Source organism: Moschus berezovskii, chromosome 8 (assembly GCF_049115385.1).
Source record: "Moschus berezovskii isolate FMDL1 chromosome 8, NW_MosBer_1.0, whole genome shotgun sequence".
In the NCBI taxonomy this organism is placed as follows: domain Eukaryota; kingdom Metazoa; phylum Chordata; class Mammalia; order Artiodactyla; family Moschidae; genus Moschus; species Moschus berezovskii.
In genome coordinates, this window is record NC_142467.1 from 94,105,084 (window position 1) to 94,122,373 (window position 17,290).

A 17,290-nucleotide genomic window follows, 5' to 3' on the forward strand; every position below is an offset into this window, starting at 1 on the left:
TGCCCTGTACAGGTGGTTCGCCATCCACTGAGAGGCTTTTTCCCTTGTTCCTTCCATGTTTGCCACAAGCTTGTCTGTTTACCCCCTGTCTTGGTGGCGTACTCCCTCCCTCTCTCTTTTTAAAAGAATTTGTTTTTTAGAACTGTTTTAGATTTGCAGAAAAACTGAGAAACTAGCGCAAAGTCCTGTGCACCCACCACCCAGCTCCTTCTTAGTTTACACGAGGCTGGAACATTTGTTGCAGTTAATGAGTCTTATGGAAATATTCCTACTGACTGGGGTCCTGCTTCATCCAGCTTGCCTCGTGTCCTCTTCTGTCCCAGGACCCCCGTGACGTTCCAACGTCCTGTCTCCTCGGGACCCTCTGGTCTGTGATAGTCCTCAGACTTTCCTTGCTCTTTTTTATTGTTTAGAAATTTATTGTATTGAAGTTTGTGCAGAAAGGGATTTAGTTTTATATATATATATATATATGTCCACGCACACACACTTTTCATATTCTTTTCCATCGTTTTTACCATAAGGTATTGAATAAGGCTCCCTGTGCTCCACGGTGAGACCTTGTTGTTTATCCATCCTATACATAATAGTTTGCGTCTGCTCATCCCAAGCTTCCACCCTAGCCTTCTCCCCTTGGCAACCATAAGTCTGTTCTCTGTCTGTGAGTCTGTTTATTTTTCATAGGTAATTTCATCTGTGTCATATTTCAGATTCTATTTAAGTGTTATCATATGGTATTTGTCCTTCCGTTGTGATTTACCTCATGCAGTACGGTCCTCTGTAGGTCCATCCATGTTGCCGCAAATGGCATTGTTTCATTCTTTTTACTGACTGGGTGGTATCCCACTGTATATATACACTGCATCTTCTTTATCCACGCCTCTGTGGATGGATAGTTAGGTTGTTTCCGTGTCCTGGCTATTGTAAATAGTGCTGCAATGAACACTGGGGTGCATGTATCATTTCGAATTATAGTTTTCTTTGGATATATGCCCAGGAGTGGGGTTGCTGGGTCATGTGGTAACTCACTTGTAGTTTTTTGGGGGGAACCATTATGCTGTTCTTCACAGTAGCTACACCAGCTTACATTCCCACCAACGGTGGGGAAGGATTCCCAGACCTTCCTTGTTGTTGATGCCCTTATGATTTTGAGGAGGACTGGTGTCAGAGATTTTGTAGAACTTCCCTCCGTGGGAGTTTGTCTGGTGTTTCTCTCACGGTGACACTGGGGCGTTGGGTGTGGGGAGGAAGACACAGGTGAGGGGCCGCCTCATCCATCATCTTGGGGTGCCTGTTGTCAGCATGACTCTTCCCTGCTGGTGTTGACCTGGGTCCCCAGGCTGAGGTCATGCTGGTCAGGTGTCTCCATTGTAGAGTCATGCCTCCCCCTTCCCATACTGTCTCCCTTTGGAATATACTTTTTTTTTTCTTCAATACCTCAAATTTCAGAAAAGAAAAGAGAATAATGAACAAAACAGCCTAGTGTCCGATATACCCAGATCGGACAGATGTGGCTGATCGGGCGTCCCTCTGTTGGACGTCTTTCATCTCTGTCTTCCTCCTCCCTCCCTCCCACTGGGTGGTCTCCGTTCCCCACTGCTCCATAGCTGATCCCGCAGATGGACATCTCACGGCACCCAGGAGCGGGCCTGCTGGGTCCTCAGTTCAGGGCCTGAGGCAGAGTCAAGTGGTGGCGGGCCAGGCCCCTACCTGGGGCTCTGAAGAAGGTCCACTTGGCAATGGGGGTTCTCTCACACTTGGACCCTCTGATTAGGGTGGGCCCAGCGCCATTCCAGGGCTCACCTGATTAGGTCAGACACACCCAGGGTCACCTCCCTATTTTAGGATCTGCTGATTTGGGGCCTGAATTGTAACAGCCACGTCCCCTCCCAGCAGCACTGAGAAGGATGTTGGAATGACCGAGCGCAGGGGCATCCGAGAACAGAGCCTGTCATGGTGTGTTCCTTCTCAATGGATGTTTTTATCATGAGACATAACACAGAACAGAAAATCACACGGAATACATACTTGTCCAAGGAAAGATAATTACATGCAGTTTATCAGATGGCTCCCCCATCCACCTCTGTGTAAGCCCCCAGGAAGGACGATGTTGGAAAATGAACTCCCTCATTCCCTGTCCCAGGCCCCCTTCCTTTGCGGCCCCACCCCCACCCCCCAGAGCTGAGATCATCCTCCCGATTCTGGTAGTCTTCTTGTTACTGCTTCTCTGGGCTGTTTTCCACATGTGTCTGAGTCCCTGGGGGACACAGCTGCATGCTGGCCGGATTTGAAACCCCAAATCATGGAGTGATTGGTCTCTTGCATCTCTGCTCTGAGTCTGTGAGGATGTGTCCTGCCACGTGTGGTGACACTATCCATTTTCATGGCTGCAGCGTTTTCTGTCATGTGACTGCGCCTCCATCTGTGTGTCTGTTCCCTTGTGGGTGGACATTCGGGTTGTTGTTTCTAGTTTGGGGCCTGGCCAGACTTCGTGTTACCTTTTACCCGCTGCTCGTGAAGAAGTCAGTCACTATACGTGACGATGTGACATGACAAGAAATAGCGACAGCAGTAGCCACGTTGTCTTGCCCACAGCTCCTTCACAGACAGGACCGGATTGGCGAGACCATGGCTGGGGAGTGGTGGGGCTGGGGCCGGGCCCAGGCTATGGGGTAAGCCCACATTCCTAACCGCTGCTCTACCTTGCCCCTTGAAGCATCATCCTGCAAACCAGGCAGGTACTTCCATGGGGACAGGGCATGTCCCAGTTAGTAGAGGTGGCTCCAACTCCAAGGTGTGGGAGAGAGTGGATCCTTTTCTTACAGAGTCCCCCAGACATCACTGAATCAGGCCTGCTGAGCTGAAATCAAAGCCTGTGGATCCTTGTGAGAGATGAAGAGGCTACATGGGCTCTGGAACCCAGGCCAGCAGAGGCTCTGCCACCTTAAACACATGGCTTCTGAGGTCACCCTGGGCAGAGACATCCCTGTGGGGCAGAGGGAGGCATGTTCCTGAAACTGTGATGGGCGGGACAGGGAGTCAGGACCTGGCTTCTGCCCACTTCTCATTGGCCAGTGCTGGGTCATGGGCCCACACCTTCCAGCACTGGAGCCCGGGAGCCATGGTCTGACCGTGTGTTGGGAATGCAGGGAGGGAAAAGGGCAGCTGAGCCATAGCTTTGTCTCCTGTGGGTGCTGGACAAAGGTGGTTTTGAGGTTATAGAGGAGATGGGTCAGCTCAGGCCCTGACGAGGTGCTCACTGTGGGCCGAGCGTGAACCACACCAGAGCAGATGCCATCTGTCAGGGCAGGAGCTTGTGTATGTAGCCCCGCTGTCCCCCACGCCCACTCCCAATGGGGCATAGGGAGCCAGGCAGGAGGCAGGCAGCATCTGGGACCACTGAAATGGAGGCAGGAAGGCTGCTGGGCTGAGGCTTGTGGGAGGAGAGGCCACTGGGAAGCCCATGGAAGGGCCCTGATGGAGGGCGGGCAGCCAGACCAGGAGCAGGAAGATGGGAGGGCCCTGAGTAGGGAGTTACCCCACAGTTCCAGAAAGAGCCCTCTGGCCAGGGGGACACAAACTGTGGAAGGGAGGGCTGGGAGCCTGGGCATGGGGGTTGGTCTGGCAGGTCAGGGTAGCCCTTGCTGCCTGGGCAGGCCGGCCTGCCTCTGTGGGCACAGCCATCTCCTGTCTGTCAACTCATGGCTGCAGGCATGTCTGGCCTGTTGCACAGCCCTCTGGCTTGGTCTGGCAGGAGCAGATGGCCCTTCATTTTGGAGTCTTTTGTTCAGAGTGGGCGCTTTGGGGTTGGAACAGCCAAAGCTGCGCTGGCTCAGGCTGCTCGAGTGATCGCTGTGCTTTTGCTTTAGGGTAGCAGGGACCAACCCCGCCCGCCCAGAACTCCAGGCTGGGGCACCCGGCTAGTCACCCTAAGGAACCGTTGGTTCTGAAGAAGTGTCGTCGCTGGGCATCTGTCCATCCTGAGATGCCCCCACCAGCAGTGTTTGAATTAGGAGTTGATTCAAGCCTCGGGGGTCTTGGCCCCGGGAGTGGCTCACCCTCCCACCCATCCTGTAGATCCGGCTCTGTGTGCTGGGTCTCGTTTCCATGGCAAACTTCTCTGCTTTTGGCTGCTTTCAGCTCCCCGGAAGGGCGATTCCTGCGAATCTGAGCTGAGGGCGTCTTCGTTAGCTTTGCTTCAGAACCTGGCTGAGGACGAGTTTCCCCTCACGTGGGCACAGCAGCAGGAGACGGGAGCAGGGCTGTGCGACCGGCAGGCTCACGTGGCTGGCATGAGACGAGCTGAGGGTGCTCTCTCTGCGCTCCTCTCGGTCTGTGTGCTCTCCCCACCTTAACTCTCCCGAAGCACCAGGGTCCCCGCACGTGAACAGGCCAGGAGCCGCTCTGCGTTGAGGCCGCCCTGCTCTTGCAGCCTGAGGACAGACCTGGACCCTTGGGCACCCTCTCCAATTCCCCCAGCTCCCCCACACCCTGGCCTGGCCTGTGATGTCCAGTCTGCCCTGCGGATGCTCATGTGCTCTGTGGACCTCCCTCTGTTCTTTCCAATTCACACCTTCCTGTGTGTTTCTGCAGAAATCAATCGAGGGGGGAGCGGTGTCCCCCACTGGAGCGGAGGCCATGGGCCCCGGCACACTGGCAGGCTGGTTTTATGATCAGAAGTTGAGGCCAGTTCGAGGGGGAGATGGCGGTGGCTTTTCCGGTGGCATCGGGTGCTCACTGGCACTGCGTCCCTACACACTGACCCCGCATCACTGGCAGCACGAGGCCCTCTCCCCACTGTGACCTGAGGCTTTACTGATCGGCTCACCTTTAAAACCTCACCTGAGAAGGGCCCCCACAGCTTCAAAAGCAATGTCGAAACCCAGATCATATGCAACTCAGCATTTTGTTGTATAACAAAAATAATTCAAGGACCCGAAATATATTGGGGCTGGAGATCAGATGCCTCCAATTCAGCGTTTAGTTGCCTTTAACACTTGCCTTGTAAAGCCTGCTCCTTAATAAAAGTGGATGACCGGCTCTTGTGAACCGGGCCCTGGAGCTGGGGGTCATTCAGGTGCTGACCCACCCCCAGGTGGAGGCAGCTCACAGGGTGAGTGTGGAGGCCAGGGCGCCGTCCGCCTGCACCCTGAGAGGCCTAGGCGGCCCCTCTGCCTGCAGAGCGTCCCCCCTGGCTGGCATCCCCACCTGAGACTCCCCATTTTCTCTGAGCATATGCTCCCAGGACTCTGTTTATCTTGTGCCCGTCTCAATAAAAATGTCATTATTTGAAATCACTGACACTGCTGGTGTGAGATACCAAATTCCATCGTCTATTGTCCCGTAAAACGATCCATTAAAGATAAAACTGCCCGCCGCTCAATAAGGTTCTATCCTGGGGACAATCCTCCTAGGTCCTTGGCTGATCCTATCTCCCCAGCAAGTGTCTGTATCTGTGACATCAAGTGCCCCAGTTCCGGGACAAATGAGGAGGGTGGCCTCCTCGTGCAGGCTGCACCTCGGAGCCTGAGATGGGCACTTCTGATGGAAGCAGGGCTGCCATGCTTTCCTTTTGCTGCCAGGCAGTTTCAGTCCCTCAGGGAGCCCTGCCGCCCAGCCCAGCGGCTCTGCACAGTGGTGCTCCAGTAGGGGAGGAGGGCGTCCCTTGGAGGGGACCCCCACCCCACCTCCCCAACCTGGGCTGGAGCCTGACCTGGAGGCGCACTTCCCTTGCTCTCCTGACTGTTTAGAAAGGGGCTCAGTCCCCTGCTCCCCATGCCAGCAGGAGCTCTCCCCGCCCACTCGGACAGATGGGGTTGGTGACAACTCTTCTGCCCTTCCCTCCCAGGAAGGCAGGGGACCCCGGGAATCTCGGTAGTCCCAGGGCTATCTGTCTGCCCAGCCTTCGGATCCACTCCGTCATGTTTCAAGGGCGAGCAAGCCTGTCGGCTTTTTCTAACATCTTTTATTTCTCCTGCCTGGTGCTGGGTGATCGTTTGCCCCCCTTTAACCCTGCTGTCAGTGTGACTGCTAGTAACGCGTCTTTCACGTTTGAACCATCATAATGAGGCTGCCCCACTCGTACCTGACAAACTAGCCTGCCTTGTGTGCATTCTGGAGTCACTGTTGTTATGATCACACCCGTTATTACCTCCTTTACTGAAGGACAAGGTTTGGGGGCATGGGGACGTTTTGTGGTACAGGCTCGCCTTGTTTTATTGTGCTTCGTAGATGCTTCGATTTTTTTTTTTTTTTACAGATTGAAGGTTTGTGGCAACCGTGTGTTGTCCAGTGATGGTTAGCACTTTAGAGTAAGAGAACATTTTAAAATTACGGTATGTGCAATATTTTTTTTTAGATGAAATGCTCTTATTGCACACTTAATAGACTATGGTAAGGGTACAGTTTAAATGTACCTTTTCTTACGCACTGGGAAACCAAAGTCTCATGTGGTTCACTTTATCGCAGTAGCCTGGAACTAAGCCCACCAGATCTCTGAGCTCTGCCTGTGTGTGTGTTGCCCTGTCCTGCTCCGGGCAGGGACACCCTGTGGCTCATTGCCGGCCTCGCTGAGAGCTTGTCAGTCTCCTGCACCAGACTGCTGATTCTGTGAGTGGCTGGGACCTGCCCAGGTTTCTGTTTACCCTCGTTTGCGGTCAAGAATTCCTGCTTCTGGACCCAGGACAAGGGAGAGGGTTTACCTTAGTGGTATTTTTAGTCTTCTGGGAAAGTGCAGATGAAGCCTGGCTATCTATGTACTGATTTTTTTAAAAAAATTCTGCACCCTCACTTAACTGTTCTTTTTTTTAAATGTTTTAATTAAAAAATTTTTTTTTCTGTGCTTTTTGGCTGTGCTGGGTCTTCTTACTGCAAGGAGGCTTTCTCCAGTTGCGGTGGGTGGGGGCTGCTTGCTCTTCATTGTGGCGCACAGGCCTCTTGTTGCAGTGGCTTCTGGTGTGGAGCACAGACTCTCGGGCGCTCGGGCTTCAGCAGCTGTGGCTTCAGGGCCTAGCTGCTCCACGCCATGTGGGGTCTTCCTGGAGCAGGGATTGAACCTGTGTCCCCTGCATTAACGGGCGGATTCTTCACCGCTGACCCACCAGGGAAGCCCCCGTGTCCCGTTCTGAATCTCCCCGCTCGTCCTCTTGGCTCCACAGGTGGGTTGTGTCGCTTTCTGTGAGGGCTCGGTCTCCTCTCTGTTGGTCATTCCCCGTGTGTCTTCTCGTTGGCGTCTCGCCTGGCCCGCGCCCTCAGTGCAGCACTGTGGGCCGCTTTGCCTCTTCTTTCTGGGCTGCCTCTCCTGCCTCAGCCCAGTGAAGTGTGGCCGTGGGAAGGTTTAGCTAAGAATTTTCTGTACTGGATGGTTTGGAATTTTATATAAATGAAAGTCATCTGAAGTGCAGGGATGGGTTGGTAGAGCAAGTCTCTGTGGCTCATCTCCCTGTGGCTCGTCTCTGCGGTAATCACATTTGGGGTAACTGTGTTTCTCTGGCCCTTTGGCTCTGCACTGCAGAAGAGTGGAGCGTGGCTGCTCTGGCCGGCCTCATCTCTAACCAGCATGGGGATGGGGTCTGGGTAGCTGGGAATGCGAGGGGGAAGCCTGCTCTGTGACCAGGTTCTTCTGCTTGGCCCACCCAGACCAAGGGGCAGTGAGCTGAAACTGTCCAGCTGGCGTGTGGCTGGAGAGGGCAGGGGCCATGATGGGCTTTGTGCTTGAGGATCACAGTAAACATAGCTGTTCTGTCTGGCCAGTACATGGGGCTCTGGGGCTGCTGGCTTTGGGAACTGCCGGGGTCTCCCAGGGCCCGTGCGGGTGGCTTGCTCATGCCAGGTGGCCTCCAGTTTGACACGTGGTCTCGGCACTTCCCTGGACTCTGCCTTCTTGTTTCTGTTCCCGTAATTACAGCCTGTTAAACGGCAAGGGGCCTGTCTGCCCCGGTCTTGTGCAGACACTGTGAAATTAACTTCCTCGCCCTCCAACTCGCGTCGGGCTGAACTGACATTTCCAAAGGGCTCCTGGCTGGACCCCTGCTCTTGGCTCACGTTCCTCGGCAGAGAGGAAGGGGGAAGCTGAACCTCATGCTGGGGGGAGCTGTCAGGCCAGTGATGGAAGAAATCCCAAGTGCTGTTGTCACCAGCGAAGTCACACGCATCTCCGGGAACAGATACCGTCCATGTCATGGTGCTTCCACCCTGGCTCCAAGCAGGACGGTCCTGCAGGCCCGGGCAGAGGCCGGGGGCCTTGGGAATGGGCAACAGGGTGTGAGGGGCAGGCCCCCTCAAGTCTTGTTACCCTGGCAGCTGGCAGGAGCATGTGGAAATTACCTCGTTACTATGGCAACATGCTCTGCTCACCCGGAACTCCATCCTCTCTGCCAGGCCCTGCAGTCCAGCATGGGCGGCCAGCTGAGCCAGTGGGCCCTGTGGGGGTACACTGTCTCCCACTGGAGTGGGCATTCCTTGTCCTGAGAATTTGTCCCAGGACCTCAGGTTTTCCTGCTGCTCTGAGAGGCAGTACTCACCTGGCATTGTCTGTCCATGGCCCGGAAGAGGAGGGGCAGAGGCCAGCCCCTACTTGCCTCGTCCTCTGAGGTCTCATGTGGCCGTCCCAGGGCAGTGGCACATGACTGCCTGGACCTTCCGGGGGTCAGCTGCACACAGATACTGAGGTGCAAGCCTGCCAGTGTAGCCCTCCCTCCGGGGAGGTGGTCCCAGGCACCCCCTCCCAGGCCAGAGGGCACCAGGTGGTGGGAGTCCACACACAGAGTGGCCCGGGTGCCCTTGCAGCCCGAAGCCACTCGACCCGTTGGCAGAACTGATGGCCCCGAGCAGGTCCCTACTCTCCACGACGGCCCGTGTTCCTCTTCCTGACACACTCATTTAATTTTTAACTCACAAGGCATTTGCTTATTTATTTTCATTGTTCTTGATAATAATTCTAAGCCATTAGAGGAGAAAATTATATTCAAAAATGCTGTTTCACACTTTATTTGTTTGATGATTTAGAGCGATAGAAAATAGCACATTTGCTGGCTTTTATAGTCTGATAATTATTCACATCCATCAAGCCATTCCAGGGGAATAAACAAAACACCAAGAAAATGACACTATTAATAGCATCCTCTGCTGTGGACGGGAAGACTCTCCAGCCCACTGTCTCGGCAGGAATGCAGGCGGCCCATCCCTGGCCCAAAGCGAGGGCTGCCCACAGAGGGCATTTCCTTTCGACTGCCCTGTGCTCCTGGGCTCAAGAGCCGCCCTCCTCCTGGACTGAGGCCCCTGCCCACCAGCACCCAGGGGCCCCAGCTTCCTTCCTGGACTCCGGCTTGGTTTCAGCAGCACCCGTGGGATGCCCATCTCTGCGTCCAGTCTCAGCATTTGTCCCTGGCCACCCGTAAGCACGTCCAGCCCCCACACCGTGTCAGGATGTGGGTCTCAGACGTGACTGCTGGCAGCCATGGCCCCAGGCCTCCCTTTCACTCTATGCCAGGTGTGCGTTTTCTGCATTGCTTTTCTGGGAGTGGCTGTGACTGGGGGCGAGGGGTGTGCATCCACTCTTCCAGGCCTCCACTGTGAAAGAGGAACCTGGAGGAGAGGCTGGCAGATGCCCGGCTTGTGGTGCAGCCCGCCTATCTCTCCCCAGACCAGGGACCCGCTTCCTTCTAGATTATGACATCCGGGCCATGATCACCATTGTTCCCAGAAACATCTGTCTTCATCAGCCGGTCACTTGAACAGTGAAACTGCTGGATTGGGCTTGTCTCTTACTGTCATGTGGCTTTGCACACATCTTGTGTCCCCGCCTGGGAGCCAGCTCCAGAGAGACCTGGCTTGGTCTTTCCCATCACCTCCATGGCTGTATAGCAGATCGAAAAACATTTTATTGTCTTACTGAAGCCCTTGACACTTACAGACGACTGCCTTTTTGAAAAAGGCATCTGGCAGACAGTGCCCGAATTCGTCTCTCTCGGCCTTCTCAGCGATTCCACAACATTAAACCCGGAGTTATGGAGCCTGTCCGGCCCTGCTGCAGCCTCGCGGGGTCCTGTGCCCGTGGTTGCCAGGGCCACCAAGCCAAGAGCGCCGAGTTTCCCACTGCTCTCTGGTTGAGTGTTGGCCAGAGTACCTTGTGCAAGGACTGTCACCACCCGAGAGAGAGGGCGGAGGAAGAGGGTGCGCGGGAAGGGCTGTGGAGACACGTGGAGGCGGCCCAGAGCGGCCCAGCCGGCCGGCCTCAGCACGGGGGCGCCCTCCGCAGTGGCCTGTCCCTCTATGGCCTCCCCCAGGGAGCTCCCCTGTTTCTGCCTCTGTCCCCCAAACCCCCAGTCTGTTTTCCCTCCCAGTGGTCCCCAGGTTCTGGGAGTGGCGCTGTCTGGGACTGGACCCTACCGCCGGGAGGAGTGAGGGGCTGTTGGACCAGGGAGATGGCTGTAGTGCAGCAAGACATGCAGAAAACTAGCCTTGCTGGAGAGGGCCGCCCATGCTGGCAGAGAGCAGGATAGGGGAACGAGGCGGACTATGTGTGGGCTGGGGCAGGGCCGCCTGCCGGCCGGAAGACCTCAAACCAGCCCAATCGTGAGATGGATGTGGTCCCAGGCAGTCTGTCTATCGAAATAGGCAAGCATCCTTTGCCACCCAGGTGACCAGGGCTGCCACGTCCAGAGAGCAGCTGCCTGGGATCACAGGCGGGCAGAGCAGATTGATTTTGGCCGTGAGGTTTGACCTTGTGTTGGGGACAGAGTTCCCAGGGAGCAGGACAGGCTGCCCCCATATTGGTGACCAATAAAGCTGACTCTGTTTTATGGCCCCAGAACCTGCTCTCTAATAGCCAGACAGATGCTTGCCACCTCGAGGGTGAGTAAGCAGCCTGGCTCAACCCACGGAGCCCCTCTGCCTTCTTCCTTCCTTTTTTCTCCTCCCAGACTTGAGCCCGACCCGGTGGTGTGACGCTGGGTGGGGCTGTGATGATGTAACATGACCCAGGCTCTGGCTGCAGACCCCATGAGGTTCTGCCATGAAAGCCCCTCGGTTTGGGGGGCTTTCCTCCAGTGGTGAATGTCTGCTCTGCAAGGGAGGCCAGTCCTGTGGCCCACTCACCTGGGCCTCCATTGCACTGGCCTTGCTCGGGGGCCCCAGAAGGGAGGGCTGTGGCTGGGTGGGGGCTCGGTGGGTGCCTGCATTGCCACAGCCAGTAGAGTTCGGGGAGCCTTAACAGCTGCACCGATGAAGCCTCAAACACCCTCCTTCCCTCCCCTGTGTGGATGGTCTGCGCTCAGCGCTTATGTGGTCAGGACTAGCGCCCTGCCCTTCCCTGAAGATGGAGCTTTTCATCCTGCAGGGTCCCTGGAGGCGGGAGGGGGTAGCTCTGGGGCCTCTCAGCACCCCGAGGGAGTCGCCCTGTGGTTGCCGGCTGTGGCAGGCGCCATGGCTGTTAGAGCCCAGACGTCCCCATGGCCGCTGGCTTCCGTCCGCGAGTCCTTTCTCCTCTCTCCAGGGGCTGCCCTTCTGAATGCTCGGCCCGCGTCCTGCAGTCTGTACTTTCTGATAACAGAGGAGCCACGTGCCAATGTATTCAACTTTTAACATCACCGGATTCAATTAATCTTATCTTTACAACTCCCAATTACAGGCGGTAATTAAGTGAAAGCAGCATTGTAGACCCGCGATATTGCATTAATCATCACAGCCTTGGAGCCGTAAATTAGTTCCTTCCCGGCCCTGGGCATCTTCCCAGAAGGGACGGAATGTTTCATTCTGCTGTTTGTGGGGGGTGACATTAATCCCACCAAGGTGCCTTGGATTGGGATTAACTTTGATCATCTTTATGTAAGCGATAAAAGGCCATTTAAAAAGAGTCACCTCCTCTTTGTCCAGATAATGGGAAATTCTCTGACGACAGCAGAATTAAAGGTGCCACAGCTGCCGCCTCCAGGACCCTGAGCGTGCTAGGAAATTAATTGTTTTTATCCTGTTGGATAAACCGAGGCGGCACAGCATTCACCTATCTCCTCCCCTCGCACCCTTTTATTTTATTAAAAGCAGTGATAAACCTCTCCATTGGGGTGGGTTCAGCTGGCTACCACGTCTGGGCGATCTGCAGTGTTCCCTGTGGTCCCCCATTTGGCTTCCTGCCCCAGGGGTGGGGGTGGGGGTGGGGCAGGGGAATACACCCTCATAGGGTCTTGTTCTAGTTCCAGGTGTTGCCGGGCTTATTCAGGAGCACAGTCGCCCTCCCCCTCCGCACTGTGGCCCCGGGCAGGTCACTGCGGGGGTGGGGCATGGAGCAGTATCCCTGCCCCCACCCCCTCCCTGCCAGGACCCTCCCCCCAGTGGTGACCACTGGAAATGTCTCAGACGTGGCCTGGTGTCCCCTGCGGGGAGGATCACTGGCTTGAGAGCCACTGTCTGGAGTTTCTCCCAACAGGTCTGGAGGCAGATGGTCTGATGACTGTAGTCGGACCCTTTACCATCCTCCCTCCTCCTTTGGACGAAGGACACACCCCACATTTGTTTGAAAATGGAGGTATCCAGCTGGCCACATACTCTCAACTCTGATGTGCCTGCCTTCTCTCGTAGGTATGCCATCCCCCCGGAGCACGGCAAGCGCCTGGAGCGGCTGGCCATCGGTAGGTGCCCGGAGCCCCCTGGGGCTGGGTGGCGGCGGGCTGGCAGCCCCACCCTGCCCGGCTTCCCGCTGTCGTCTGGGTGTCGGTGTCGCACGCTGTGTCCACTTCCTTTCCTCTGGGTCAGGCTGTGCTCCCCCCACTGTAGGTCTGTCGCTTGATGCAAGCTGCACGAATGTTGGCGCTTCAACGCTCTCGTTTTCCAGACTCGGCACGGAGTTTGGGATGTGACCCCAGGCTTTGCAGGCTGGAGGCAGCCAGTGTTGTCGCTCCCCAACCCCCGCTCCTGGGGCTCCATCCCGCACTCCTCTGTCTTTGTGGAGCCTGTGCTCAGTCTTGAACATGAGCGGTTCAGTTCAGAGGTCCTCCGTGCTGCACAGCCGAGTGGGGGCCGTGGGGCCATCTGCTGTCCGTGCAGGATTGGATCACCTGGGCCTCCTCAGCAATGTCCTGATACCTGGATTGAGGCCCTCGCTGGGGCTTCTTGGGCTGACGGGATTTATCAGAGAGGGTCCTTGGCTTTGTCCGGAGAGGGAGTCACTAACCACTCCGGTATAGGAAGGCCCTCGGGGCATGCAACCCTTTGAGACAAGCAGACATCCCGGCTGGGAGGCCCTGTGGCCTCTGTGTGCCCCAGCAGAGGGCCAGGCCATTTTCCTGAGTCACTCTCATCATGTCCCTGCCCTGTCCCCACGGAGGCTCTTGTGTCATGAGGGAGGATGGCTGTCAGTGCTGGACAGACAGTAACAGATGACTGGCCCAGCCATCAGCCAAGAGCGGCCCCTCCTTCACAGGCTGCATCCAGGTGGGGGTGAGGGTCTGCCTCTCAGACAGCACCAAGCCTCTGGCCACCCTGAGCTCTGTGGCAGCAGCAGGCAGCCGGTACCCTCAGGCCATGGAACCTTCCAAAGTTATGGCTTGGTGTTGGCAAGGCTCCCTGATGGCCCGCCACCGGCCTCAGTGCCACTCCTACTCTGGGGAGCATGTTTCTCCTGGTGGAAACTCCAGGACAGGCAGTCCTGGCAAAGGCCAATTGCACTTACTTCCTAAGATCTAAAGGGAAAGCCAAATTCGATTTTTCCCTATTATCTGACTTTTTAAAATGCCAATTAAAATGGTCTTTTCATGTTGTATTAGCTTCCCGTTGATGTAACAAATTACTCCCAGGGGGCGCTAGTGGTAAAGAACCCACCTGCCAATGCAGGATGCATAAGGGACCTGGGTTCCATCTGGGTGGGGAAGGGGAAGATCCCCTGGAGAAGAAATGGCAACCCACTCCAGTATTCTTGCCTGGAGAATCCCATGGTCAGAGGAGCCTGGCGGACTGCAGTCCTTGGTGTCACAAAGAGTTGGACACAACTTATCACGCACGCATCACAAACTCAGTGACTTAAAACAACACAGATCCCCTCAATTTTGCTGTGAACCTTAAACTACACTTTAAAAAGAAGTCCTAATTAAACCTCCACAGATTTTTATTCTCACGCTTATGGAGGTCAGAAGTCTACACCGGGCCTCTTGGGGCCGAGGTCCAGGCATCAACAGGCTGGCTCCTTCCTGAGACCCCCTTGGTGGGGTGAGGTGGGGCAGAACCTGATTTCTGCCCTCTGACTTCTGGAGGTGCCCCGTCCTGGACTCGGGGCCACGTCGCTCTCATTCTGTCTCCCTGGCCCATGGCTTCCGCTGCTATGGTTGGGTCTCCCCTGCCCCCATCTTAGAAGGATCTTCAGGATGTTACAGGCCCCCCCAGGGGTCCAGGCCCATCTTAGGGGCCTGCACTTGATCCCATCTTCAGAGCCGCTTTCTCCAAGGAGGGGACCTTACATGGGCTGCGGGGATCAGGGTGTGGATATCTTGCGGGAGCCACAGTTCAGCCCCCCACCTGCAGAGCCAGGAACATCAGCGCAGGTGCTCTCTCTCTGGGGACCCTGGACCTTGTCTGCAGCATCTTTGCTCTTGCTGTTTGGTGGGGGGCCAAGGGTGTTTGCAGCTAGCCACGCCCAGCTGTTCTTCCTGAGTGTGCCTTCTCTACTAGAAGAGTGTGGGGTGATCTGAGTGCCAACTAGAGAAGCTGGAGGCAGCTGGCACTGCTGCCGGTGCCTTTCTGACGCCTGGACCTGGATGCTGGCTCGCTGCCTGGGCATCTGTGGAGGCCTTGGTTCGGTGGCCGGGGCTGGGAGAGGATGGGTGGGTGGGCAAGCAGGAAGGCGGCCCTTGTGAAGTCAGGCCGCACCTGGAATTCAGGGAAGGGGCCGACAGCTCTGGAGGAGGGGTGGGGGACCTCATGGTTCCTCTACAGCCCCTCGCTTGGGCTGCTTCCGCCTCCTCAGAGGAAGGATGGAGGAGGCTCCAGGGCTGGTGACTCACTGCCCTCCTGGGCGTCCCTTCCAAACTTTTTGGGGGCGTGCCTCCTGGGCGGCTTTGTTGAGATGGGTGGAAGGGGGTTGCAATTAATATGGAAAATGAATAGCTGTGCTCTGAATGGGCTCGCTGGGAGGGTTGTGCAGCCCACGGGGAGAGCGTTAATGTGTTGGCGCATTATTGGTGCTAATCACTTAAAATGTGCGCCTTTATTAGAGCTTTAATGAGAGCCACTTAAACTGTGCATTAAAAAGAGGAACTGCAGAGAGGCCGGCGGGCCAGGCGGCAGGCAGCCGTAACTCTAATGGAAATGCTTTTAGTGCAGAGCAGAGTGTGGGATTTGGTTGTCCTGGCTCTTTCCACAACCTCCACACTGGGTCCTTGCTGTCAGGAGCCTCCTCCAGCCTCGGCGTGTGGGTGGGGCCATGTGTGCACACAGACACACGCACATATGCAAACACATGCACACACGCTCATGCTCACGTGCCCATCGAGGGTGTGCGCTGGCTGGTCTCACTGGAAGGGCCCCGGGGCCACCCGGGCATGGGGGGCAGCCCTGGAGGGAGGTGGACACTTGGGGGTGCATGCTGCTGCCTTGGGGACATGTCCCACACCTCGAGGAGCCGTGTGGCCCTCCTGTGCCCACTCTGTGCAGTTTACGGTGAGAAGCTCAGCCACCGTGGGCAGAACCTGAGGTTGGCTTTTCCTTAATCACGAGACTGGCCTATTAGTGACTTGAGTTTCAGCCTACATGTGATGTGGGAACAGGGCTGAGCTGTGCTGGTGAAGTCTGGTGTCTAGGTCTAGGTGTCTGGGCCTCCCATGGACTCATGGGTCATCTTTTCAGTTAGCTACATGGCGCGCTCTGGGGAGAAAGCAGAGGGGCTGTGAGCACAGATAGAGGCGCAGGCCTGGGTTGCCCCCTCGGCCCCCACGTCCTGTGGGTCATGGGACCACGTGGGTGGAGAGCCCTCGCCCACTTGGCAGCCCCCCTCTTTGTTGGGGACTTGGTCAGTGTGTTGGGGGGGCCCACACTCACTCCACTCACTCCTTACCCCCACAACCCGTCAGACCCTAGAGAGCAGCTCATCTGTCCTGTCTCCCGGCTGCTCTCTCACATGGCCAAGTGACCGTGTGGAGGCCCCAGTGGGTTTTGTCTGAGGGGAGCTCGGAGTGGGGGACAGTCTGTGGGCAGCCGGGCCCCAACCACACACCTTGTCTGTAGTCACGAATGTGGTGCTGTGCCTGGATACACTCCGCCTGGCGGGCCCCTGTGTGTTTCGTTCCTGCGGGGCCACAGGAGGACGGGGCCGCCTGGCCACTCTGCCCCGCCCAGCTGACACTGTCTCGTCTGTTCCAGGCTTCTTCCCCGGAAGCTCCCAGGGCTGCGATGCCTTCCTTCGGCACAAGATGACCCTCATCTCACCCATTATCCTCAAGAAGTACGGGATCCCATTCAGCCGGGTATGTAGGGGTGGGTATGTAGCCTGCCGGTGGACGGCCTTCTGGGCCCGGGCCCTGCTGGCCATGAGCACCCCAGGAAACTGGCATCTTCATGCTAGAGAAGGTTCTAGAAGGACCACAGGCTGGGGTTGGGCCGCACTGCTGGGCTGTCAGCTTCTCCACAGTGGCGGTGAGGTTGGAGGTGGGTATCAGGAGGGACTTTCCTCCTGGTCCCTCCCAACCCAGACTCGAATATCTGTTGGTCCCGGGGTCAGACTGGGGAGTGAATGGCGGGGGCAGCTCCTGATGACCCTGCAATGAGTGCTGAGGAGCTGGGCCCCCCTTTGTGGGAGCCCCCTGCCCACCCCACCCATGCCCAGGGCAGACAGCCTCACTCCAGAGGGAGTAAATGCCTGTTTAGAAATGAAGCGTCTGACTCGCCCATAGCATGAAAGCTGTGATCTCATGCAGTTTCCTGTAAGGTGTCCACATGGGGCTGTGAGGGGTGAGGGCGCACTGGTGGCTAAGGTGGCAGGGACCCCACCACTTGGGAGAGTGGGGTGGGGTGGGCAACAGGGACTGAGCTCTGGGGCTGGGTGCCTCTGTCCCGGGAGTGGGCCCAGCCGTCCTCACTCCAGGCCAGTCCCTCCCCACAGACAGGCCTCCTGGACACAAGGGTCCAGGCAAGTGGCCCATGCCTGGAACTTTTTAAGAAGTCATGTGGGCCATGGCCCCAAGGGCAGAGACAGCCCAGCTCCTGCAGGTTTCCCCAGAGAGTGATCTGTCAGGCACAGAGCAAGCTCTGTGAGCAGACTTCCATGCCTGCCTCTGGCCCCGGGTGTCAGCAAGTCGAAAACTTGTTC

General features: G+C 56.6%; 1 protein-coding gene across 2 annotated transcripts in view; it reads left to right on the top strand.

The window, feature by feature from the left end:
• The window catches only part of KDM4B (lysine demethylase 4B), a 116,235-nt gene that overhangs the window by 50,885 nt on the left and 48,060 nt on the right, over positions 1-17,290 (top strand). For both annotated transcript variants that reach the window (XM_055431378.2, XM_055431379.2), the window contains exons 7-8: positions 12,577-12,626; positions 16,345-16,448. In XM_055431378.2, the coding sequence (XP_055287353.1) occupies positions 12,577-12,626; positions 16,345-16,448 (154 nt within the window). The remainder of the gene's footprint in view (positions 1-12,576; positions 12,627-16,344; positions 16,449-17,290) is intronic.